This window comes from Aedes albopictus, chromosome 2 (genome assembly GCF_035046485.1).
Source record: "Aedes albopictus strain Foshan chromosome 2, AalbF5, whole genome shotgun sequence".
In the NCBI taxonomy this organism is placed as follows: Eukaryota; Metazoa; Arthropoda; class Insecta; order Diptera; family Culicidae; genus Aedes; species Aedes albopictus.
Genome location: NC_085137.1, coordinates 502,974,456 through 502,998,172, shown reverse-complemented (window position 1 = coordinate 502,998,172; position 23,717 = coordinate 502,974,456). Strand labels below are relative to the sequence as shown.

General features: G+C 43.5%; 1 protein-coding gene across 1 annotated transcript in view; it reads left to right on the top strand.

The window, feature by feature from the left end:
• The first annotated feature begins 4,780 nt into the window (after positions 1-4,780).
• Positions 4,781-23,717, top strand: part of LOC109409922 (E3 ubiquitin-protein ligase ZNF598) — a 42,998-nt gene continuing 24,061 nt past the window's right edge. The window contains exon 1 of the mRNA XM_029870340.2: positions 4,781-5,597. Within this exon, the coding sequence (XP_029726200.2) occupies positions 5,083-5,597 (515 nt within the window). The 5' untranslated portion in view covers positions 4,781-5,082. The remainder of the gene's footprint in view (positions 5,598-23,717) is intronic.

Here is a 23,717-nt window from a genome sequence, read left to right as displayed (position 1 = left end):
CTCCTGGAGGAATCCCTGAGGGAACTCCTGGAGGAATCCCTGAGGGAACTCCTGGAGGAATCCCTGAGGGAACTCCTGGAGGAATCCCTGAGGGAACTCCTGGAGGAATCCCTGAGGGAACTCCTGGAGGAATCCCTGAGGGAACTCCTGGAGGAATCCCTGAGGGAACTCCTGGAGGAATCCCTGAGGGAACTCCTGGAGGAATCCCTGAGGGAACTCCTGGAGGAATCCCTGAGGGAACTCCTGGAGGAATCCCTGAGGGAACTCCTGGAGGAATCCCTGAGGGAACTCCTGGAGGAATCCCTGAAGGAACTCCTGGAGGAATCCCTGAGGGAACTCCTGGAGGAATCCCTGAGGGAACTCCTGGAGGAATCCCTGAGGGAACTCCTGGAGGAATCCCTGAGGGAACTCCTGGAGGAATCCCTGAGGGAACTCCTGGAGGAATCCCTGAGGGAACTCCTGGAGGAATCCCTGAGGGAACTCCTGGAGGATCCCTTAGGGAACTCCTGGAGGAATTCCTGAGGGAACTCCTGGAGGAATCCCTGAGGGAACTCCTGGAGGAATCTTTGGGGGAACTCCTGGGGGAATTCCTGATAGAACTCCTGGAGGAATCCCTGAGGGAACTCCTGGAGGAATCCCTGAGGGAACTCCTGGAGGAATCCCTGAGGGAACTCCTGGAGGAATCCCTGAGGGAACTCCTGGAGGAATCCCTGAGGGAACTCCTGGAGGAATCCCTGAGGGAACTCATGGAGGAATCCCTGAGGGAACTCCTGGAGGAATCCCTGAGGGAACTCCTGGAGGAATCCCTGAGGGAACTCCTGGAGGAATCCCTGAGGGAACTCCTGGAGGAATCCCTGAGGGAACTCCTGGAGGAATCCCTGAGGGAACTCCTGGAGGAATCCCTGAGGGAACTCCTGGAGGAATCCCTGAGGGAACTCCTGGAGGAATCCCTGAGGGAACTCCTGGAGGAATCCCTGAGGGAACTCCTGGAGGAATCCCTGAGGGAACTCCTGGAGGAATCCCTGAGGGAACTCCTGGAGGAATCCCTGAGGGAACTCCTGGAGGAATCCCTGAGGGAACTCCTGGAGGAATCCCTGAGGGAACTCCTGGAGGAATCCCTGAGGGAACTCCTGGAGGAATCCCTGAGGGAACTCCTGGAGGAATCCCTGAGGGAACTCCTGGAGGAATCCCTGAGGGAACTCCTGGAGGAATCCCTGAGGGAACTCCTGGAGGAATCCCTGAGGGAACTCCTGGAGGAATCCCTGAGGGAACTCCTGGAGGAATTCCTGAGGGAACTCCTGGAGGAATCCCTGAGGGAAATCCTGGAGGAATCCCTGAGGGAACTCCTGGAGGAATCCCTGAGGGAACTCCTGGAGGAATCCCTGAGGGAACTCCTGGAGGAATCCCTGAGGGAACTCCTGGAGGAATCCCTGAGGGAACTCCTGGAGGAATCCCTGAGGGAACTCCTGGAGGAATCCCTGAGGGAACTCCTGGAGGAATCCCTGAGGGAACTCCTGGAGGAATCCCTGAGGGAACTCCTGGAGGAATCCCTGAGGGAACTCCTGGAGGAATCCCTGAGGGAACTCCTGGAGGAATCCCTGAGGGAACTCCTGGAGGAATCCCTGAGGGAACTCCTGGAGGAATCCCTGAGGGAACTCCTAGAGGAATCCCTGAGGGAACTCCTGGAGGAATCCCTGAGGGAACTCCTGGAGGAATCCCTGAGGGAACTCCTGGAGGAATCCCTGAGGGAACTCCTGGAGGAATCCCTGAGGGAACTCCTGGAGGAATCCCTGAGGGAACTCCTGGAGGAATCCCTGAAGGAACTCCTGGAGGAATCCCTGAAGGAACTCCTGGAGGAATCCCTGAAGGAACTCCTGGAGGAATCCCTGAAGGAACTCCTGGAGGAATCCCTGAAGGAACTCCTGGAGGAATCCCTGAAGGAACTCCTGGAGGAATCCCTGAAGGAACTCCTGGAGGAATCCCTGAAGGAACTCCTGGAGGAATCCCTGAAGGAACTCCTGGAGGAATCCCTGAAGGAACTCCTGGAGGAATCCCTGAAGGAACTCCTGGAGGAATCCCTGAAGGAACTCCTGGAGGAATCTCTGAAGGAACTCCTGGAGGAATCCCTGAAGAAACTCCTGGAGGAATCCCTGAATGAACTCCTGCAGGAATCCCTGAAGGAACTCCTGGAGGAATCCCTGAAGGAACTCCTGGAGGAATCCCTGAAGGAACTCCTGGAGGAATCCCTAAAGGAACTCCTGGAGGAATCCCTGAAAGAACTCCTGGAGGAATCCTTGAAGGAACTCATGGAGAAATTCCTGATGAAATTCCAAGAGGAATCTCTGAAGGATCTCCTGGAGGAATCTCTAAAAGAATCCCTTAAGGAACTTCTCTAGGGATTACTGAAGGAACTCCTGGAGGAATCCTTAAAGGAACTCCTGGAGAAATTCCTGAAGGAACTCCTGGAGGAATCCCTGAAGGAACTCCTGGTGGAATCCCTGAAGGAACTCCTGGTGGAATCCCTGAAGGAACTCCTGGAGCAATCCCTGAACGAACTTTTGGAGGAATCTTTTAAAGAACTCCTGCAGAAATCCCTGAAGAAACTCTTGGAGGAATCCCTGATGGAACTCCTGATGGAATTTCTGAAGGAATTCCTGGAGGAATTTCTGAAAGAACTCCTGGAGGAATACCTGATGGAACTCCTTGAGGAATCCCTGATCGAACTCCTCGAGAATTCCCTTCATGAATCTTTGAAGGAACTTCTGGAGGATTCCGCAAAGGAATCTCTGGAAGTACTTTTGGAGGAATCCCAGAAGTAAATCCTGAGTAATCCCTACAGGAACCTGAGAAAGGAATGCTTGAAGTAATTCTGGAAAGAACTACTGGATAAACTCTTGAAGAAACTCTTCTAGAACTCCTAGTGGAATGCTTCCTGGAACTTTTGAAGAAACATCTGGAGTTATTCCAGAAACGAATCGTGGAGAAATCCCTGATGAAACTCCTGGATTAATTTCTAAAGTAACTTAAGGAAGAATATATGCAAATTCCAGGAGGAATCCCTAAAGGAACTCCTGGCGGCATCCCTAGATAAACTCCTGGAGGATTCCTTGACTTCTAATTTCTAAAGTAACTTAAGGAAGAATATATGCAAATTCCAAGAGGAATCCCTAAAGGAACTCCTGGCGGTATCCCTAGATAAACTCCTGGACGATTCCTTGACAAAACTCGTGGAGGAATCCCTACAGGAGCTGCTCGAGGAATCCCAGAAGGAATTGCTGGGGGCTTGCCTAGATAACCTTCTGAAGGAATCCCTAAAGGATCTCGCGGAGGAATCCCTGCAGAAGCTACTCGAGGAATCCCTGTACGAACTCCTGGAGAATTTCTTGAAGAAATCCTTAAAGGAACTTCTCGATAAATCTCTGATGTAACTTCTGAAGGAATTCATGCAGAAGCTCCAGAAGAAAGTTTAAACATACTCAACAGATTGATACTTCCTGAAGAAATTCCTCGATGAAGTTCTGACGGAAATCCTTAAAAAAAAAACCCTGGAGGAATCCATCAAGGAGCTCCTGGTGAAATATCTTAAGGAGTTCCATGGAGTTCCCGCATTTAGTTTTTATAGCGTTAAGGTTATTTCTCGCGTTACATTTGAAAAGGGCCTATCCTTAAAATGTAAACAAATCGATTTTGATACCTTTCCATAGCATCCCCCAACAGTAACATACTGTGCAAACATCACCCACCTAACCGTTAATCGTATCAGAATAAACCCCACCTTCAAAACGGCCGATCATTGCTTTTTTCCCAATCATTCATAAGCCCGTGCTCCAAATGGGCCAGTAACGGTAAAATTTTGTTTTCATTTGTTGGTCCTCTCGTTTAAAGGGCCGACAACCGAAAATTTTCCGAACGGCTCTCGTCCCGAGCGCCGAGAGAGAGAATTCTCTCTCTCAAAAACGACCAAGCCTTGATACGATGTCAACAACGGACTCACTCGAGGGACCAACCCACGCTAAGAAAATTTTAGAAAGACTCACAATAAGGCGTACACTGGGTGAAACTTTTCAAATTAGCTTAACATGTTTATCTAAAAATTTTTATACTTTTTTGATAATTTTTAATGTAAACTTGATTATTGAAGCATAGATACATCTATTCTTGTGTCATTAAAACGAAAAGCAGGTTGAAAAATCCGAAAACTGTGAAATACGAATAGGAAATGTGATGGAAAATGTTTGCATCGATTTTTCTCAATGTTTACGTTCTGGGGATAGGCCCTTTTCAAATGTAACGCGAGATTTATAGTATATGTATTATGTATTATGTTTGAATTATGTTTGAAATAAATAAACTTTCACGGACAAACATAATATTTGTTTTATTTTTGTTAGAAAACATAAATAAAAAGAAAAATAAACAAAATTCAGCCTAGTAGAGATCTACTAGACAGCTACTCGATTTCTAGTACCCTTGTCTAGTAGATTTCTATGAGATATCTACTAGAAAGCGGGCGAAATTGTTTTCGCCCGATTTGAGGTAGACAAAAATGTTGCACTGGAGGAAGATTTCTATGCGACTGGTAGTAGATATCTGCTTAAATGTCTACTAGATATTTTATTTTGTCTAGTAGATACCTACTAGATTTCTAGGAGGAATTTCCGAGCGGGTACACGCTAAAACTGACACTGAAAACTCGCTCACCTCCCAGCTCGCATTTCTCTTGAACTCCGACGGAACGTCAAAATTTTCTGCCAGCTGTCAGCCAGCGCACATCAATCTTCTCCTCTGCTGGAGCTCCACATTCGTTCGTCGTGGTCGTCTTGTGGTGCTTTCGTCGAAATTTCGCTACGTTTCAGTTTGCCAAAAAAACCTTCGAATAAATCGAAAATCGGGCTTAAGGTGTGCGTTCCAGCTTCCGGAGTGAGTTTCGATTGGGTTGCAATCAGTGCGGTGCGGGATTGTGTCGTTGATTAGCGGAAAAATCGGTGCAAAGTGAGGCCAGTAGGCTCGAAGCTATTTCCGAGAAAAAAGAAAACAATCCAGGAAGAAGAAACACTCGAATCAATCGTAGAAGCGAGAGCCATGGCCAGCTTCCACCAGAGCCATCATCGTGAGCACCGTGGGGGAGGAGGCGGTGGTGGCCGACACCACAACAATCGCCATCGCCACAACCATCATCACCACCAGCAGCAGCAACATAACAGTAGCACCAGCAGCGCTGGCAGCGGGAGTACCCTCAACAGTAGCACCGGAAGCAGCAACGTCAAGCATTCCTCGCCGTCGGAGTCGTCGGAACCGAGCAACGATTCCGTTTGTGTGGTCTGCTTCAAGCCGATCCAGTTCTACGCCATCGGCGAGTGCGACCATCTGTGCTGCTTCGAGTGTTCCACCCGGATTCGGGTGCTGTGTCGGCAGAACGATTGTCCCATCTGTCGGCGGGATTTGGCCAAGGTCATCTTCTCGAAGACGCTGGCCCCGTATCGGGAGCTGGACGTGAAGAATCGGTCCGGGTTGTACGATAAGAAGTATCGGATCTGCTTCACGGACGGGGAGGTGCAGCAGGCGTTTTTTGAGCTGCTGGACAATAAGTGTCCCAGGTGAGTGGCGGGGGGTTTTTTGTCTCCCTAATCCCTATGTCTTGCTTGTCTATTAGGTGGCGAAGGGGACAACATCGCACATTCACGCACAGGAAAGGAATTTCGTAGTATTGAGTAAAAGGGAATGGACGAAAAAGAACGAGAAAAGCTGTCGTGTACAGTATCTCGCAATAATATCGGTCCGCTTCAATTAAAACATATTGCATGCAGTTTTGAAATACCTTACCTGCCCCCACTCGCATAACTGTCCCATTTGACTTTTCATCACTTTTGAGTTAACGTTATGAATAGTCATCATTTTCGATGTACTTCCAAAAACAAAAATAAATAAAAATTATGAATTTTTATGTCAATATATGAAAAAAAATACCAAGTCATGAGCGTCCCATATCATAACAGTCCCATTATGGATTTTTGTGTCACGTAACACAAAACTGAACAACTTTGACAATCTGTGAAAGTTCCGAGATGATCGAAATATTCTTCAAATTTTGGCGATTTTTCAAAGTTTTATATGGAAACAAGTTTTCAAACTTCAAATGCTGTTTCCTCAATTCCTACTTTTTGCAAATGGGACTGTTATGCGAGTGGGGGCAGTTACGATCTGTTATGATTTGAATTGAAACACCAAAAGCTTATCAGTTCTGGGTCGTATGAATAAAAAGTAGCAAACTTTACTACTTGTAGTAGGTATCTACTCAGAAGTAAAGTCCACAGAGTTTACAACATACCTAATTGGTATAAATAAAAAAGTTTCCGAACACGAGCGCTTACTATTTTCCTGTACTGCCGCCATTCGCATAACAGTCCCATCTTTGCTGGGTTTCCTATTCATATGGGACTGTTTTGCGAGTGGGGGCAGTGTAGTGCTGCAGAAATATCAAAATGAATCTTTTACGTGCTGCCGATTCTTGCCTGAAGCTAGTGGTTCCGCATAGAATTTGCATATTTATCCGGATGAGTATTCAGTAAGCAAGTTATTATTATTATTATTTATTTATTTATTTTTAACTAAAAATTTGGAAGAGGGAAAAACCCCTTTGAGCGATTTCCATTTGAAATACTTCTCAAAAAGGCACAAAACCTCTTCATCTTTTCAAAAACATTATAATAATAAAATTAAAATCTAAAGGCTCAAACGGCAAAAAACCATAGCAGAGCCAGCGTCTTGATGCTTCATCGATTGGATCTAGGGTCATCATTTGCTCAAGAGTCATCAAGGGTCATCAATGGATCATATCTGAAAAAAAGCAAAAAAAAAACAGAAGAAACAAAAGATTTCAAACAGCCGGTAAGCAAGTTGAATCTAGAAAATTCTGGATATTCGTACTAGAGGAACAGACATTTCCGGCAAGCCCACGACTCCGAGGTGGATGCGAATGAATCTGGGAGTTAAATTTCCTACAAGGATTTCTCCAATAGTTCTCCAATTCTTTCTGGAACTCTTATAGAGATACATAGCTCTTAAAATGCCTTCCATATATGTTTTGCTATATCTTTTTTGAACATTTAAATGTTACTTCGCAAACATTGCGTTTCAGGAATCCTCGGTCAACAAACTGGGATCTTTATACTGATTTGGTTGCAGCCAAATTTCATGGATATTCACCATCCATTGACACTCCAAGTGATTTAGATGATGCCGTTGATACTACAACGACCTTCATCATGGAAGCTTTTGAAGAAGCATGCCCTCTACGGTCTGTGAAGATCACAAGAGGAACCCCTTGGTGGAACTCTGATCTGGCGAAACTCAGGAAACAATGTAGAAAGAGTTGGAATAGACGACGTTCGGCTGGTTCGGAGGCTTTCAGGTCGGCTCGCAAGGCCTACAGGAAAGCTCTCCGGTCTGCTGAACGATCCGGCTGGAAAAACCTTTGTACAAATGTTTCCAGCTTGAGTGAAGTCATTCGGTTAAACAAAATCCTTGCGAAATCTAAGGATTTCCGGGTGAACGAACTTCGTTTGCCAAATGGCGATCTGACTTCCTCTGATGAGGTAGTTCTGGAATGCTTATTCAGCACACACTTCCCTGGATGTGTGGATATTACATCTTCGGATGATCCTGATGTCTTTTCTTGTAGTTATGATTCTTTAGCTTCGGCTCGGAGTATTGTAACTATAGAATCGATTGAGTGGGCTCTTAATAGCTTTGCTCCTTTCAAATCTCCTGGGGCAGATGGGATTTATCCTATTTTGCTTCAGAAGGGATTTGATTATTTCAAACATGTTTTGAAAAAACTACTTGTTTGCAGTTTTGCTACAGGGTATATTCCCAAATCCTGGAGGGATATTACTGTAAAGTTTATTCCGAAAGTGGGTCGTGCGTCGTATGAAGAAGCAAAGAGTTTCAGACCTATCAGTTTGACCTCTTTTCTTCTGAAATGCTTAGAACGCATTGTGGATCATCATATCCGTGATGTTCATCTGGCCAACGTGCCTCTTCATGTGAACCAACATGCCTACCAATCTGGTAAGTCCACTGTGACTCTTTTACACAAGGTTGTTTACGATATCGAGAAAGCATTCGCTCAAAAGCAATCTTGTTTGGGTGTTTTCTTAGATATCGAGGGTGCCTTTGACAACGTGCCTTTCGATGCCATATTGGAAGCCGCACGGAGTCATGGTATATCTCCAATGATTTCCAATTGGATTCACCAAATGCTCAAAAACCGATATCTCTTCTCGACATTGCGTCTAGCAGGGATTAGGAAATTGAGTGTTTGTGGATGCCCCCAAGGGGGAGTCTTATCACCGCTTTTGTGGAATCTCGTAGCAGATACGCTATTGAGGCAACTCAATAATAGCGGTTTTCCTACTTATGGTTTTGCCGACGACTACCTAACATTGTTAGTTGGTATGTGCATCAGCACCCTTTTCGACCTGATGCAAAACGCCCTTCAGGTAGTTGAGGGTTGGTGTCGCCAATATGGCCTTTCGGTTAATCCGAGTAAAACATCTATTGTTCTTTTCACGGAAAGGCGAAACCGTAATGGCGTTCGACCTTTGCGTCTCTTTGATTCTGAAATCGATGTGACTGAACAGGTAAAGTACGTTGGAGTCATTCTTGATTCCAAGCTTTCCTGGACACCTCACATTGAGTTCAGAATCAAGAAAGCTTGTATGGCCTTCGGGCAATGCCGGCGTACTTTTGGTACAACTTGGGGTCTAAAACCCAAGTATATCAAATGGATTTACACAACTGTGGTTCGGCCAATATTGGCTTATGGATGTCTTGTGTGGTGGCAAAAGGGTGAAGTGAGAACGGTCCAATCAAAATTAGGCCATCTCCAAAGGATGTGCTTAATGGCGATGTCTGGAGCGTTCTCTTCAACTCCTACGGCAGCGCTAGAAGTTCTCTTTGACGTTGCCCCACTACACATTCATCTCAAACAAGAAGCCCTTTCTTGCACTTACCGGTTACGGGTACTCGGTCAACTAGAGGAAACTCCTGTGAACCGCAGTTCAACACACACCTCGTTGTTTCCACTTTTGGTGAATTGGGACAAAATTGTCCTTGCTCCAAGTGATCTTACAATTGCTTGTAATTTTCCATATAGGACATTTTCCACGAAATTCCCTTCCCGGGAAGAGTGGACATCTGGTTATCTGGAAAGAAGTATTTCAGACGGCATCGTATGTTACACTGATGGCTCCTTTCTCGAAGGTCGAGCAGGTGCTGGTGTTTATTCTCGTGAGCTAAGGCTGTATCAGTCTTACTCACTTGGTAGACACTGTACCGTTTTTCAGGCCGAAATCTTTGCTCTTATGTGCGGAGTGCAATCAGCACTTCAGCAGCACGTAATGGGCAAAGTAATATACTTCTGTTCAGATAGCCAGGCTGCTATTAAAGCACTTGCTTCGGCCAACTCCAGGTCGAAGATAGTTATCGCTTGTCGAACTCAAATCGAGGAGCTGAATTCAGCAAACGCTGTTCACCTTCTATGGGTACCTGGTCATTCTTCCATCGCTGGAAATGAATTGGCTGATGAGTTAGCTCGCTCTGGAGCATCACATGACTTCATTGGCCCTGAGCCAGCTATTCCGATATCGAAGTGTTGGATTAAGCTTCAGATTCACACCTGGGCTGTCACTCAACACAGACAATATTGGAATAGTTTGGAGTCATGTCGTCAAACCAAATTGTATAGTGCTGAGCCATCTCTACGGGTGGCGAAGTATCTAACTAATCTGTCTAAGCAGAATTGCAGCATGCTGGTCAAAGCATTGACTGGCCACTGCCGACTCAGCTATCACATGGCGAATATTCAGCAAGCTGATTCATTTGCCTGTGATAGCTGTGAATCCGATTATGGAACTTCGTATCATTTGATATGTAACTGTCCAGTTTTCGCGCAACTGCGTTTCCGAGTATTCGGTAAACACTTATTAAGTGAAACTGACTTCAGAAACCTGAATCTTCAGGATATTCTGTTGTTCTTAACCCGCTGTGGTAAAGAGCTATAGGCTCTCTTTCGCTTTATGCGTTATTACAGTGCCCTTTTCAGGGCGCTGTTTGAACCCATTGTGGTACGCTTGTGCGTTAGTACCCTCTTCCAGGGTATTTTTCCTATTTCCCTACCTGTCCCTATCCCCATCCAAATCCTTTTTCCTTCCTTTTCCCTCAGGTAGATGATGAAATAGGCTGTTATTTTGGCGATGGCACAAATGTCCCAAATGGAGGATAACGTGCCTCTGGAGCCGGCCTTCTGATACCTGGATGCGAATGAATCTGGGAGTTAAATTTCCTACAAGGATTTCTCCAATAGTTCTCCAATTCTTTCTGGAACTCTTATAGAGATACATAGCTCTTAAAATGCCTTCCAGAATTTCTCGAAAGGTTCCTTCCTTTCACAATTTTTTTCTTAGTACTACCAGCATTTTCTAAAGCAATTTAGCAATAGTCCCTCGCGAGTTTTCTCCCAAAGTTCCTCCAGCGTTTCCACCAAGAAATTTTAATGGAAATTTCTCTAGGAATTCTACAGGAGTTTCTCCCAGGATATTGCTCAGGTATTGTCGCGGGGTTTCTCTTATCTTCCAAAATTCTTATTGAATTATTTTTCGCAATTCTTTTTTCAAAAGTTCTTTCCGCTACCTATTTCTTCCAAAATGTCGGCAGGAGTTTTCCTGGGATCTCCACTAATGTTCCTCCCAGGATTTTCAGGAGTTTTTCATGGGAGTTAAGGATCCTCTGACCCCTCCGCGCACCGCCTATCTATAAACTTTGTTTCTCTCTATGTTCATATATACCACACAATTTTCTAAGAACATAACTGCCCTCACTTGCATAACAGTCAATGGGACTGTAATAAGTTGGAATTGAGAAAACTGCATTTGAAGTTTAAAAACTTGTTTCCTCAAAATTTTAAAAATATTTCGATGATCTCGAAACTTTCACAGATTGCTTAGCACATGAATATATATCTGTAAAAAATATTACAATCACTACAAAGTTGTTTAGTTTTGTATTACGTGACATAAAAATCCATGATGGGACTGTTATGCGGGTACTTTTGATATGTGACGCTCATGACTTGGTGTTTTTTTCACGCATTGACATAAAAATTCGTAATTCCCTGGCCAAGTTCGCAGGGGTTGACGGTATTAAAGTGAAGGAGTTTCATTTTGATTATTGTAATGTAGTGTTCTTTAGTGAAACATATCACCTTTTTAACACTTTAATGCGCCTCCAACGGTTCATCACGAACCGGCTGCTGCAGATGGAGTATGGCTGATCATATGCATCAGACATGCTCGATAAACAGGAGGAACCGCCGGGGCTCAGTAGAGTCTATTCCCAAGCAATAGTTCCAAGTCGGTTGGGTTTGAGAAGGTTTTGATGATCGTTACAAATCCTAATAAAAGTATTATAGGATTTGTGACAGGTTTTGAAACCTTTTACAGCCATCTGACTTCAAAATGTTGTTTGGGCTCTATTTCCCACGTTTCTCGATTGATTTTTATTACATAGTAATTTATTAATGTCATAGTCGCTTTTTCGAATTTTTACAATGTTAGCTGCCGTGAATCGTATATCAGTCCCATCTTTGCTGGACTTCCTATGCAAATGGGACAGATATGCGATTCACGGCAGTTAGTTGGTCATATTTTCTTTAAATAAAGCAATTAAAATCGACCGAAGAATCAATAGTGGGAGGGAGATTTGCAGCACTTAATTGTGCTGATAGATTCGAAGCTAACGTGCGAACACTTAAACGCATTGTTGACGTCAATGCGTTCGACGTGACATTTTGGACAAAAACTGGCTGCTTTATATTAACTGAACAACGTTACTTGTGTATGACTCGGTTGACATTTCTAGGCTACGCTTGAGAAAATGACATGGTTCATCTAGGTAGGACCGATAGGACAATTGAACGAATTTGAATATTTTTAATAGTATTTGTAGCGGGATGAAAGTTGACATGAAATCTTTATTATTTTAAAATTTTATTGCAATCAACTGACCAACTTGGCGTATTTTTGATAATCTCTTAGATGTTCAGAAGTTCAGTTACATGTTTTTGTGGATTTTGGACCGATGACAATTTAAGGACACAAGAGATGAACACAAGTAGAAAACGATTAGCGAAATCAAGAAAACAATTTGACACAGGATCGACTATATTTTAACATACAAGGTTCGATTGATTCGATGAAAAAAAAAACAACATACGACAACTGACTTAACGAGGAGAAAAACATATTTAACCATACCACAAAACCAAACAAGGAGACAAACACAAACCGTGTGACCATAACACTACATAGGCAAATCCTGACTGAGTGACTAATTGAAAACTTTCCAATCTTCTACCGTATCTTTCTGAGTCAGTTGCAACAGTGTCTTAATGGATATCATTTTCCGCGTACGGCTGGCAAACTGCTTCTGAAAGATTACGTACTCTTTTCTATCTTCAGGTCTAGTGTAGAGGTTTCAACTCTATTCAGAGTGCAGCTAGCAAAAAAAAAAAAAAACCTGAATTAATCCACCTATGGTGAACAGAACCCTTCTTACACTTATTAAAATTATTGTTGTATTATTCGTATGTATGTTGTATTACTGCAAAGTACTCCTCCTGGTAATGCTCGAAAGTTATCTCGGTTACAAAATGGACAATCAAAAAAAAAAAATCAATAGCGTTCTACTAGGATGTAGTAGCTTTCGTTTGGGGCCTTAAGAACCCAAATCGGTTGATAGACGGCTGAGAAATTTATGGTGATACACTTTGTCAAAAATATCTAAAATAATTAAGTTGTACTACTCCCTAGCACTCTTTGAAAGATATCTCGGTAACCGAACGTCCAATCAACATAAAATTCAATAGCGTTCTACTAGGATGTAGTAGCTTTCATTTGCTTCCAAGAGAACTCAAATCGGTCAACAGACGGCTGAGAACCGTGAGTGACATTTTTTTGTAACATACATACACACATACACACACACACATACACACACACGCACATACAGACATTTGCTCAATTCGTCGAGCTGAGTTGATTGGTATATGTGACTCGGCCCTGCGGGCCTCGGATCGAAAGTCGGTTTTCCAAGCGGTATTTATACCCTTCTTATGGGTGTAAGAAGGGTAAAAAGGCTTTTCCTACATACATTCCGTGATATTTTTGCTACTGTTTATTAAGCTCAAATATTACAAAGAGATAGTAGCTTTTATGTATTTGATGCAATTGCATTTTCATGTAGAGCTAACTTGGGAAACCAGATTTGGTCATAAAAAAGGCTTTTCCTACATACATTCCGTGATATTTTTGCTACTGTTTATTGAGCTCAAATATTACAAAGAGATAATAGCTTTTATGTATTTGATGCAGTTGCATTTTCATGTAGAGCTAGCTTGAGAAACCAAATTTGATCATAAATAAAAAAGGCTTTTCCTACATACATTCCGTGATATTTTTGCTACTGTTTATTAAGCTCAAATATTACAAAGAGATAGTAACTTTTATGTATTTGATGCAATTGCATTTTCATGCAGAGCTCCTTGAGAAACCAAATTTGATCATAAAAAAAGGCTTTTCCTACATACATTCCGTGATATTTTTGCTACTGTTTATTAAGCTCAAATATTACAAAGAGATAGTAGCTTTTATGTATTTGATGCAATTGCATTTTCATGTAGAGCTAACTTGGGAAACCAGATTTGGTCATAAAAAAGGCTTTTCCTACATACATTCCGTGATATTTTTGCTACTGTTTATTGAGCTCAAATATTACAAAGAGATAATAGCTTTTATGTATTTGATGCAGTTGCATTTTCATGTAGAGCTAGCTTGAGAAACCAAATTTGATCATAAATAAAAAAGGCTTTTCCTACATACATTCCGTGATATTTTTGCTACTGTTTATTAAGCTCAAATATTACAAAGAGATAGTAACTTTTATACATTTGATGCAATTGCATTTTCATGCAGAGCTCCTTGAGAAACCAAATTTGATCAGAAAAAAAGGCTTTTCCTACATACATTCCGTAATATTTTTGCTACTGTTTATTAAGCTCAAATATTACAAAGAGATAGTAGCTTTTATGTATTTGTTGCAATTGCATTTTCATGTAGAGCTAGCTTGAGAAACCAAATTTGATCATAAATAAAAAAGGCTTTTCCTACATACATTCCGTGATATTTTTGCTACTGTTTATTAAGCTCAAATATTACAAAGAGATAGTAACTTTTATACATTTGATGCAATTGCATTTTCATGCAGAGCTCCTTGAGAAACCAAATTTGATCAGAAAAAAAGGCTTTTCCTACATACATTCCGTAATATTTTTGCTACTGTTTATTAAGCTCAAATATTACAAAGAGATAGTAGCTTTTATACATTTGATGCTATTGCATTTTCATGCAGAGCTCCTTGAGAAACCAAATTTGATCATAAAAAAAGGCTTTTCCTACATACATTCCGTAATATTTTTGCTACTGTTTATTAAGCTCAAATATTACAAAGAGATAGTAGCTTTTATGTATTTGTTGCAATTGCATTTTCATGCAGAGCTCCTTGAGAAACCAAATATGATCATAAAAAATCTGTTGACAAACGTCTGAGAAATGTATTATGATACATTTTATCAAAAATCTCTCAAAAGCGTAAATTTCATTACTCCTTAGTACTCGTGGAAAGATATCTCGGAAACAAAATGTCCAAAACGGCATGAAATTTAATAGCATACTACTTGGATGCTGTAGCTTTCATTTGATGCTGAGAGAACTCAAATCGATTGCACACGGCTGATTCATTTATTATGAAGCATTTTGTCAAAGACCTCTTAAAAAGTTAAGTTGTATTACTCCAAAGTACTCCCCGAAAGATATCTCGGTTACAAAATGTCCAATCGGAATGAAATTCAAAAGCGTTCTTCTAGGGTGCAGTAGCTTTCGTTTCGGGCCTTAAGAACCCGAATCGGTTGATAGACGGCTGAGAAATTTATGGTGATACACTTTGTCAAAAATATCTAAAATAATTAAGTTGTACTACTCCCTAGCACTCTTTGAAAGATATCTCGGTAACCGAACGTCCAATCAAAAAAAAAAATCAATAGCGTTCTACCAGGATGTAGTAGCTTTCGTTTGGGGCCTTAAGAACCCAAATCGGTTGATAGACGGCTGAGAAATTTATGGTGATACACTTTGTCAAAAATATCTAAAATAATTAAGTTGTACTACTCCCTAGCACTCTTTGAAAGATATCTCGGTAACCGAACGTCCAATCAAAATAAAATTCAATAGCGTTCTACTAGGATGTAGTAGCTTTCATTTGCTTCCAAGAGAACTCAAATCGGTCAACAGATGGCTGAGAACCGTGAGTGACATTTTTTTGTAACATACATACACACATACACACACACACACACATACACACACACGCACATACAGACATTTGCTCAATTCGTCGAGCTGAGTTGATTGGTATATGTGACTCGGCCCTGCGGGCCTCGGATCGAAAGTCGGTTTTCCAAGCGGTATTTATACCCTTCTTATGGGTGTAAGAAGGGTAAAAAGCATTGACATAAAAATTCGTAATTTTTATTATTGTAAGTACCTACATCGAAAATGATGACTATTCATAACGTTAACTCAAAATTGATGAAAAGTCAAATGGGACTGTTATGCGAGCGAGTGGGGGCAGAAAAGTCTGTAAACATTTTTATTCGAACAAACAGTAAAGTTGAACATGTAGGGTATGTGTACCATCAGTAATCTCACGCTCCCATGTTCATCCTATTCGAAAACAAGCGATTACGGCACCGATTGATTCCGTTCTTTTTGTTTTCATGGGTGCTCAAAAAATAAGAAACAAAACAAACAGCGTTTCAATCCTTTGTTTTTCCTTTTCGTAGGATGAAAATGGGAGCCACATGCCTAATAAGGGAACCAATACCCTACAATCGTTCGGTCGCGTTTTTATAACCCTTCCCGAAAAAGTATTCGCGAATTAGTTACGGTCGTTCCGGAAGTCGGTTCCCGGTCCAAGTTTGTCTCTCCTCTATCGCTACAGTCCACTCCGGTTTGGTCCTTCGCGTCCGACAAAAGCGAGTTGAAAAAGTTGTGGGTGAAAAGGGAGGTTATGTTCGCTAAGGCGACATGGGAGCTCTCCGTTGCAGAAACCCTCTGCACCCGGAATCCCACCTACGAAAAGGTGCAGGAGCGAAAGGATAAGCTCACGGAACTTGCTGGAAACTTCGACGGCATCTAGACCACGATCGAAGAGAACACCAGCAATTTGGAAGACATCGCGTCGGTGTTCAACTACCGGCTGCAGTTCGACGAGGTTTATTTCAAGGCGAAAGGTTTGTACACGGTGTTCCTGCAGGATAACCAAGACTGGATGTCCATCTACAGTGCTGAAACCGTGCAATCCGTTTATGATCTGAGGGATGCCATCAGAGCTCTCGTCGAGTCTCAGCAAGCCTTGATCATGCACCAAATTCAACCTCCTGCAGCAGCAGCTACTGGACTGGCTTCGCATCAGGACCACCAACTGAACGTGAGCTTCCTCAGCTCAACATCATAGTGTTCCAAGAAGAACGAACGTACTGGCATTCTTTCAAGGACCTGTTCGTGAGCACCACCCACAGCAGGACAGACCTCAAGGACTCGCTAAAGATGCAGTACCTGCTATCGTACTTGGAAGGCGAGGCGAAGAAAATGGTCAGCTCGTTCCCTATCAGTGACGTCAATTACAAAGAAGCCTGGGAAAAACTGGAAACCCACTATAACAAGAAAAAGTATACCGTGTTTGCCCTGGTTCGAGAGTTCATCGACCAACCATCTACGTCAACCGTTTCCGGGCTCAATAAGCTGGTGGGCACATCCGACGATGCCATCCGTCAGCTCAAGGCTCTCGGAAATGAGTTCGAATCGAGGGATCCGTGGCTCATCCAACTACTGTTGGAGAAGGTGGACAAGGAAACACGGTCTTTGTGGGCGCAGAAAATCATCGATGTCGACAGTCCAACGTTTGCAGACATCCTGGAGTTCCTGCAAAAACGCTGCGATGCACTTGAGACGTGCACAGCCTTTACGAAGCAGCCAAGTCAGGCGGATGCCTGAAAGAAGGAGTACTCCAGAGCGCCCGGTGGCGAGAAAGCGCAAACCTTCCATACCAACGCGTCATCCGCATCATGCGCCAAGTGCTCAAAGGATCACCCGATCTATCATGTGACCGCTTCAAGGAAATGGTCGTCGCGGCGCGCAGAGAGTTGGCACAATCGTCAAAACTGTGTTTCAACTGTTTGCGCTCCTCCCATACAGCGAAGTCTGTATGCCGTTCAATGGATTGCAAGCACTGTTGGCACGCAGGGAGCAACACAAGCTGTCAAGAAGCCGGAGCAGGATCAGTCCAACCAGGAATCCAATCTGGAATTAGCGTTGTCGGTCAACGTCAACTCAACACATGCGGTGAATGAAAAATCTACAATAACGCTACTGCCAACGGTGGTGGTACGTGTCAAGGGCAGTGACAGTCACGAAGTACGAGGACTAATCGACAGCGGTTCGCAAGTGTCACTAATAACGGAAACGTGCGTAAAGCGTCTTGGGTTGAGACGTAGCAACGCTACACTGGAGGTCACCGGCGTCAACGCAGAGGTTGTCGGTCGCACAGCCGGCAAGGTCATGCTGGTGTTGTCATTGCGCTTCGAGGATGAAATCAAGCTAACCACTCAGGCCTGCGTTCTAGGGAAACTGACAGTAACCCTACCGTGCCAGCGATTCAGTGAGTCCAATGTGCCCTACTTCCAGGGGCTGCAGTTGGCCGACCCGTAGTTCAACAAGCCGGGAGCAATCGACATTATTCTTGGGACCGATGTCTTCCTGTCGGTATTGGAATCAAGACAGGTCAAGAATCACAACGGAACTCCTGTGGCACAACGTTCCATTTTCGGATGGATGGTCGCAGGTAAGCTCGCGAAACAGGAATGTGTTCATGCCTACCACTCGGTCATCAATCTGAACCAAAAGATTGACATCGACCGGACGTTGCGTTTGTTCTGGGAGGATCAGGAACTCCACAATCCCAAGCAATTCACCAAGGATGAACAAAGAGTGGTTGAAGGTTTCAACTCCACTCTCACACACTCGTAGGAAGGTCGCTTCATCGTCCGTTTGCCAATGGATGACTCGAAGCTCAAGTTGGGAAACCTCTGGTCGCCGCCACCAGGAATCTCAATCGCTTGGAACGTCGATTTGAGAATGACAGCGATTTCAAACAGCGATTTGTCGCGTTCATGCGGGAATATCAAGAGCCTTTTTTGTCATGTGTACAATGTTCAAACACCAAGCGTCAACACATCTCCTCACTGGGAACACGATCTTGAAAACAAATGAGAAGAAAAAAATTTTTTGCCCTCGGCCGGCCACTGAACGAAAAGCAGCTACATCCGCTTCGCCTCACGGCACACGAACATCAGCATCGATCGGACGGACAGTGAAGATAGTCGAGTTGCATGCCGGAGTGGGTAAAGTGTTGTCCGTCGAAAACAGTCGGTGCAAGTGAATTCTTAGAGCCTCACTCGGAGCGCAGGAAGAGTGTATAAATTAAAAGCTACTCACAACTTCAAGCCCGCTAATTGTCCCCTGGAAGTGGCCAGTATCCGCTCAATACCAAATTCTTCATCTCGAGAGCACACCACGAAAAACTGACGTGGTTTCGCACAGAAAATCAACCGCGACGAGCACGGCCAAGTGACTACGGGAGCGATCATTGTGCGTCTTTGGATAACCGGACACGCACAGAACTGTCCCGGGAGGAACACCCGGAGAATCTAGGTCGAAACCGTTCCCATCGAATGTGGATGCGCAGCTTGGATGCGAGCATAACCTCGTGCGACGGGCACAATTTGAGTGCGTAGGTGTTCTAAATTGCGATCCAGCGATAGCGTCCGGCAGACGACATCATCTGAGAGACGACAGCACTGCCCCAGCGGTGCGACGATTAGCATTGTAGTTGCACGATAGTCAGAGCACAACAGCATCTTCCCAAATTGTGCGGAAAGCAGCAGTGGAACCTGATCAACGGTGCCTCTTCGCAAAACGATCTTGAAGACTGGCAGAACGATCTCCGGGAAATCGCCAGAGCTGTATGTAGCTAGAAAAGCCTTCACAGAGAAAGCTTTTCATTCCAGACTAGCAGTTCGAGACGGCCATTCAGGCCGGTTCAAGTACCGACTGGTGCGGCATCGGACGAGGCGAGAGGACACACGATCTCGGCTACGGAATAGGAGGAGAGCATCTCTGGACATGCTCCAGGTAGCCGAATCCAGCGGCAAAGGAGGTCTGTGGATAATCGCTGCGACCGATTCCAGATTCTACACGCTGTCCCCGGCTCGGCGGCACGGATTTACACGCAGTGGCCCGACGAACGGCGGTCGTGCTGGAGCGTGCCAGGAAAGCGGTCCCGGTAAAAGAATGGGTGCACCCGGGAAGATCGTGAGTACTAAAGTACGAAGAAAATCGGAAATGAAAAGCTAGAGAAATGTTAAGCAGGAGTTAGAGATTCGAGGCAGGAAAGATCAGTTATCACCAATGTGAATAAAGGGTTGCACACTATGATTTTGTAATTTGTGGCGTTAATTTGTGATGGCAGCACTGTGCCATTGAGCATCATTGTGCCATTGAGCATCACGCATTCATCGAATACGCAATCGACAGTGTGTGGAGCGGACCTGGTGTGATGGTTAGCAAACTTGACTATCACGCCGAGGACCTGGGATCGAATCCCACTCCCGACATACTCACAAAATGTGGGTTCTTCCTTCGGAAGGGAAGTAAAGCGTGGGTCCCGAGATGAACTAGCCTAGGGTTAAAAATCTCGTTAATACAGATAAAAAAAAAAATCGACAGTGTGAATGGACCATTACGTTGAGCACATAGTGGCTGAGGTGCGATGCAAAGAGAAAAGAGATCGGATAAGCGGCGAAGCACACTCTGTGGAAACTATATGCAGAACGCATGAACCGTACATAGTAGATGAGTTGCGATGAGTGCGCAGATGCGATGGAGCTGCTTCGACGCATGTGATCGCAAGAGAACGCATAAGAATGCTTGTTTGGTATGGATTTTATGACTGCGCTCGTTGTGTATGTAAAGCAATGCGGATTTAATGAGTTGGGAATGCTAGTAGGTAAGGACCGTTCATTAAAGAAAGTGGACATCTGTTCACCAATAGTTTAAAGTTAAAACTAAACAAAAAAATGTGAATTATTGCTCAGTGTGTAAGAACATTGTCCACTTTGGCAACACACTCAAAGAAAACGGAAAAAAGTGAGAAATTTATAGCGATGAGTCGGATTAGCTTAGCGACTAGCTTTAAATTCTGCACAAATGGTGTTCCAAAAAGTTGTCGTTTCGAGAATTGGCATACAAGTACACTTCCAGGACCGCAATTTTTCAACGCTGAGCAGGGGACAGATGTTCCGGATGATGTAGGGTATATCAGAACTAAAAAATTGGGAAAAAGTTTTTGGTGTGGCAAGCCTATTGTTCATGCGGCTCAAAGATTTCTTTATATTTCACAACGGGTAAAATCAACGGTGAAAATAACAGAGAGGAATGCATAAAAAAATGACTTCTACCCATCAACCGAAAACATACGGATCCTTCATTGTTTTGACCGGATCTGGCATCCGCTTATTACGCTTCTTCTACACTAGAGATGCTCAAGAAGAAAAAAGTCGATTTCGTCGAAAAATGGCAAAATCCACCAAACTTCCCTTAACTGCGTCCTGTGGAAAGATACTGGACAATAATTAAGCGGCATCTCAAAAAAGATGGAAGAGAAGCAAGTTCTGTTGATTGCTTCAATAAAATTTGGTCTGCGGCACAATGAAAAGTTACGGAGAAAGTTGTGCAGAATTTAATGGAAGGTATCAAGAGGATAGTCCGAGCATTCTTCAGAAATGCGAAGTAAATGTTCAAACTCACGTGAATTCGGCCACATGTATGTTGATTGTCGTTTATAAAAAATAAACTTATGGATTTGTTCGAAAATAAATGTTCTCTATTGAAAAAAAGATGTCCACTTTCTTTAATGAACAGTCCTTAATATAAAATGCGTTAATATGTTGTTGTTTTTAAACATAACTCAATGCTTTTTCACATGACATGCATTTTGATGGACCAGACGTAATAAAAATTAATCATACTGTCTATCGATCACCTTGAAAATAACATATTTCATTGCATATAAAATAGTATTCCATCAAATCGTTTAAGTTTTTTTACAGCATAATTTTGTTATTATATGTGTATAAGAAAACATTTTATTTTCTCTGTTCGGGATTTGAATCAAGTGATCAATGTTTGATATGGTCGTTTGTTCAGTGCATGTTATTCATGTGCAAGTTATAAAGTTTAAGGTTTAATGGTATTCAACTTAATTGCTAAAAAGGATTCTGATTGAAAGGTTCTGCTTTTTTCTTTGTCAGGCAAAACTAGATCTCTTAACGAAAAGAGTGTGACGTCGATTTTGATTGATACTCTTTTAACTAATATAAGTATGATGAATATTGTGTACTTATTAGAGACATCTTTTCTCGTTGATATCGCCGAAAATTTTGTAATAAAAAAAACCTATACCCAATAATACATACTTGCCGAATTTTTGTTTCTTTTTGCCGAGGTCAGCACAATCAAGTAATGTTTTATTGCCGAAAATCAGTATAACAGTCTCATATTCATTTAAATTGAAATCAACACTCAGATAGACCAGTTCGGAAAGTAAAAATATGTGTATACATAAAGACATCACGCGTATATAATTACATGTTATATGTACATTCTTTTCTCAAATAATTAATTCAATAATCTCAATCTTGTACAGTTACACCAGATTTTTTTTAACTGGTCGGTTTTTGCAATTGAAACAGGATCAAAACTGACTAAATTATAGCAAAAAAAACGGCCCGCGCAAAACAAAAAACGGGTGCATTTTATCTTTCCGCTCTTATAGATGAAACGATCATTTCACTACCCACATCCAAAGAAGCGCTTCAACTTACAAGCGACTTCATCGATCAAATCACGCGAGTCGTTGATGCGCACGAAATAGGCGAAAAAGGATGTGAAAACAACATGCGCACCCTCATTGAAAACCTCATGCACTATGGCCTATCAAACATCCCTCTTCTCATCTCATAACTTATCGCATCCGATCGCATCTCACCTTACCCACTATGGTCACAGCCTTAGGCCGATGACATAGTAAGGCGGCGCGTGAAGCGATGCGCAACGCGTTTGTCGATCAGCTTTCATACACGCGTCGAGCAACGCGAAGCATGACACAGTGACGCGCCTTGTGACGCGTATCCGAAGCAAAATTACCGATGCCCATAGCACCATAATCACAACCATCAGCATAATGAGAACTCTCAAACCACGACCAAACTCACACCTGACCAAACTCACACCCCGTCGTGACGAATTTACTCAAACAGCACACACCACACACCAGGCGCACAGAATCATGAGACGGTCCTAGCAACCATCAGTTCCCCGTACAGCAGCTAGTGCATGCACGCGCGTGAAAGCACTCGACGGAATGGTTTGACGCAGCTGCCGACGCTGTGATTCGCGTTCACTCTGACTGGTCAACGCGTCTCACCATGCGTTTTGCACTGGCGCTTACAAAATCTGTTCGAACGCAAACGCGTCGCACTGCGCTTCGCTTCACGCAACTCTCTACTATGTCACCGCCGTTAGTGTAACGCAATGGGGCATGAATGAAGAGGGAAAAGGAGATGAATAAAGATCACACCAGTTTGTTACCTCGACCTGTAAAGACGTGTTTTACTGCTTTCTCTGCTATTTTCCATCCAATAGGTCATGGGCCTGTGAAGTAGCCATTTTGTTTTTTGTGCAAAGTGAACACGTAGAGACAAGTCGTGGATATTTTGTTGAATAGTTTTGGACATTTTTAAATTCGACAAAATGGAGAAGATCGGTATCGCGAAGTTGACGAACGATAATTACGATTCGTGGAAGTTGGAAGTCGAGTTTTTGTTAGTGAGAGAAGGACTTTGGAAGTACGTCTCGCCGGGAGTGAAGCCGCAACTGGATGCTTCCGGTTCAAACGCGGCGGCGGTGGCTGCCTGGGACGAGGGTGACCAACGAGCGCGCGCGACGATCGGTTTGTTGCTGACAAGAAGTCAACACGGACACATCCGGAATACGAATTCCGCGAAGGAAGTGTGGGACAATTTGGAAAAGCAGCACCAGAAGAAGACGCTAACGACCAAAGTGCAACTGCTCAAACGAATCTGCGACATGGAGTACCACGACGGCGACAACATCGAAGAACACTTGATGGAGTTCGAGGATTTGTTCGAGAAGCTGGCTAATGCCGGTACAAAGCTGGACGAAGATCTTCAAGTGGTTCTAGTGTTTAGAAGTTTGCCAAGTTCGTTCGATGCACTGACGACGACGCTTGAAAACCGAGCCGATGATGAGCTGACCCTGCAGCTAGTGAAGGGGAAGATAATTAACGAAGTGCTCAAGCGGCGGGAACCATCGGCAGTGGATTCGGTTGTTCTGAAAGCGGACGATAAGAAGAAAAGTGTGGGGTGTTTTTTCTGTGAGAAGCCCGGCCATAAGAAGAAGAACTGC